This window comes from Paroedura picta, chromosome 2, assembly GCF_049243985.1.
Source record: "Paroedura picta isolate Pp20150507F chromosome 2, Ppicta_v3.0, whole genome shotgun sequence".
Classification (NCBI taxonomy): Eukaryota; Metazoa; Chordata; class Lepidosauria; order Squamata; family Gekkonidae; genus Paroedura; species Paroedura picta.
In genome coordinates this window covers 76739744-76740978 of record NC_135370.1, presented here as the reverse complement: position 1 = coordinate 76740978, position 1235 = coordinate 76739744, and the positions used below count along the sequence as shown (strand labels likewise).

General features: G+C 39.1%; 1 protein-coding gene across 1 annotated transcript; it reads left to right on the top strand.

Annotated features, from left to right (window-relative positions):
* Window positions 1–948, top strand: LOC143828896 (olfactory receptor 5D18-like). The gene has a single exon (XM_077319058.1). It carries the CDS (start codon window positions 1–3, stop codon window positions 946–948), a length of 948 nt encoding a protein of 315 aa, XP_077175173.1.
* The last annotated feature ends 287 nt before the right edge of the window (window positions 949–1235 follow it).

Genomic DNA, 1235 nt, shown 5'->3' with positions numbered 1-1235 from the left:
ATGAAAGAAAGAAATCATACTTCAATAACAATGTTCATTCTTCTGGGCTTCACAGATCATCCACAGCTCTGCATCATCTTGTTCATGGTGTTTCTTGTGATATATGCTGTCACTTTAATGGGAAATACTGGAATCATCTTATTAATCAGGGTAGAATCCCGTCTCCATTCTCCAATGTACTTTTTCCTCAGCCATTTGTCCTTTGTTGATATTTGCTATTCCTCATCCATCACACCCAAATTTCTCATTGACGCAGTATCTGAGACAAAAGAAATTTCTTTTCCTGAGTGTGCAGCACAGATGTATCTATTTGTTATGTTTGTTGTGACTGAATCTTTTCTCTTGGCTGTGATGGCGTATGACCGTTATGTGGCGATTTGTAACCCACTGTTGTACATAGTGGTCATGTCTAGAAAACTATGCATCCAACTTGTAGCTGGCTCATACATCTGTGGCATTGTTTGTGCCCTTGTGCATACTTATTCTGCTTTCAGGCTAGATTTCTGTGGACCGAATGCCATCAATCACTTCTTTTGCGACATTTCCCCAGTCCTGGATCTCTCCTGTTCTGACAACCACACCAATAAAATGTTGCTTTTCATTTTTGCTACCTTTGTGGAAACCAGCACCATAATAATAATTCTCATGTCTTACTTATTTATTATTGCATCTGTATTGAAGATCCCGTCTAACAAAGGGAAGGGCAAAGCCTTCTCTACCTGTGCCTCCCACTTCACAGCCATCTCCATATTCCATGCCACTATTCTCTTCATGTATTGTCAGCCTAACACTACCCATTCACTAGATACTGACAAAATTGCATCTGTGTTCTACACAATGGTGATCCCCATGCTGAATCCTATGATCTACAGCCTGAGGAACAAGGAAGTAAAAGTTGCCTTCAAGAGATTGGTGGACAGAAAACCCTTTTCTTCATCAACAGGTTGAATACGTTTTAGAGTAACTAGAGCATGAAGCTGTAAAACATGCGTGATATTTTTCTTGTAGCTACAGTTCCTATTCATTCATTCATTTGGTTTTTATACTACTTCTCACTTGGCATCTCGGGGTGTTGTACATGGAACATAGTGCTAGAATAAATACACTGTAACATTTATCACATTTGTAATCAATTGGAAGAGGTAATATAACTGATATATCTGAGTCCAGCAATATCTCTGGACAAGTTTCTGGGCAGAGTTCTGTTCTCTGGAGATTATAACGGTGTTTTTATG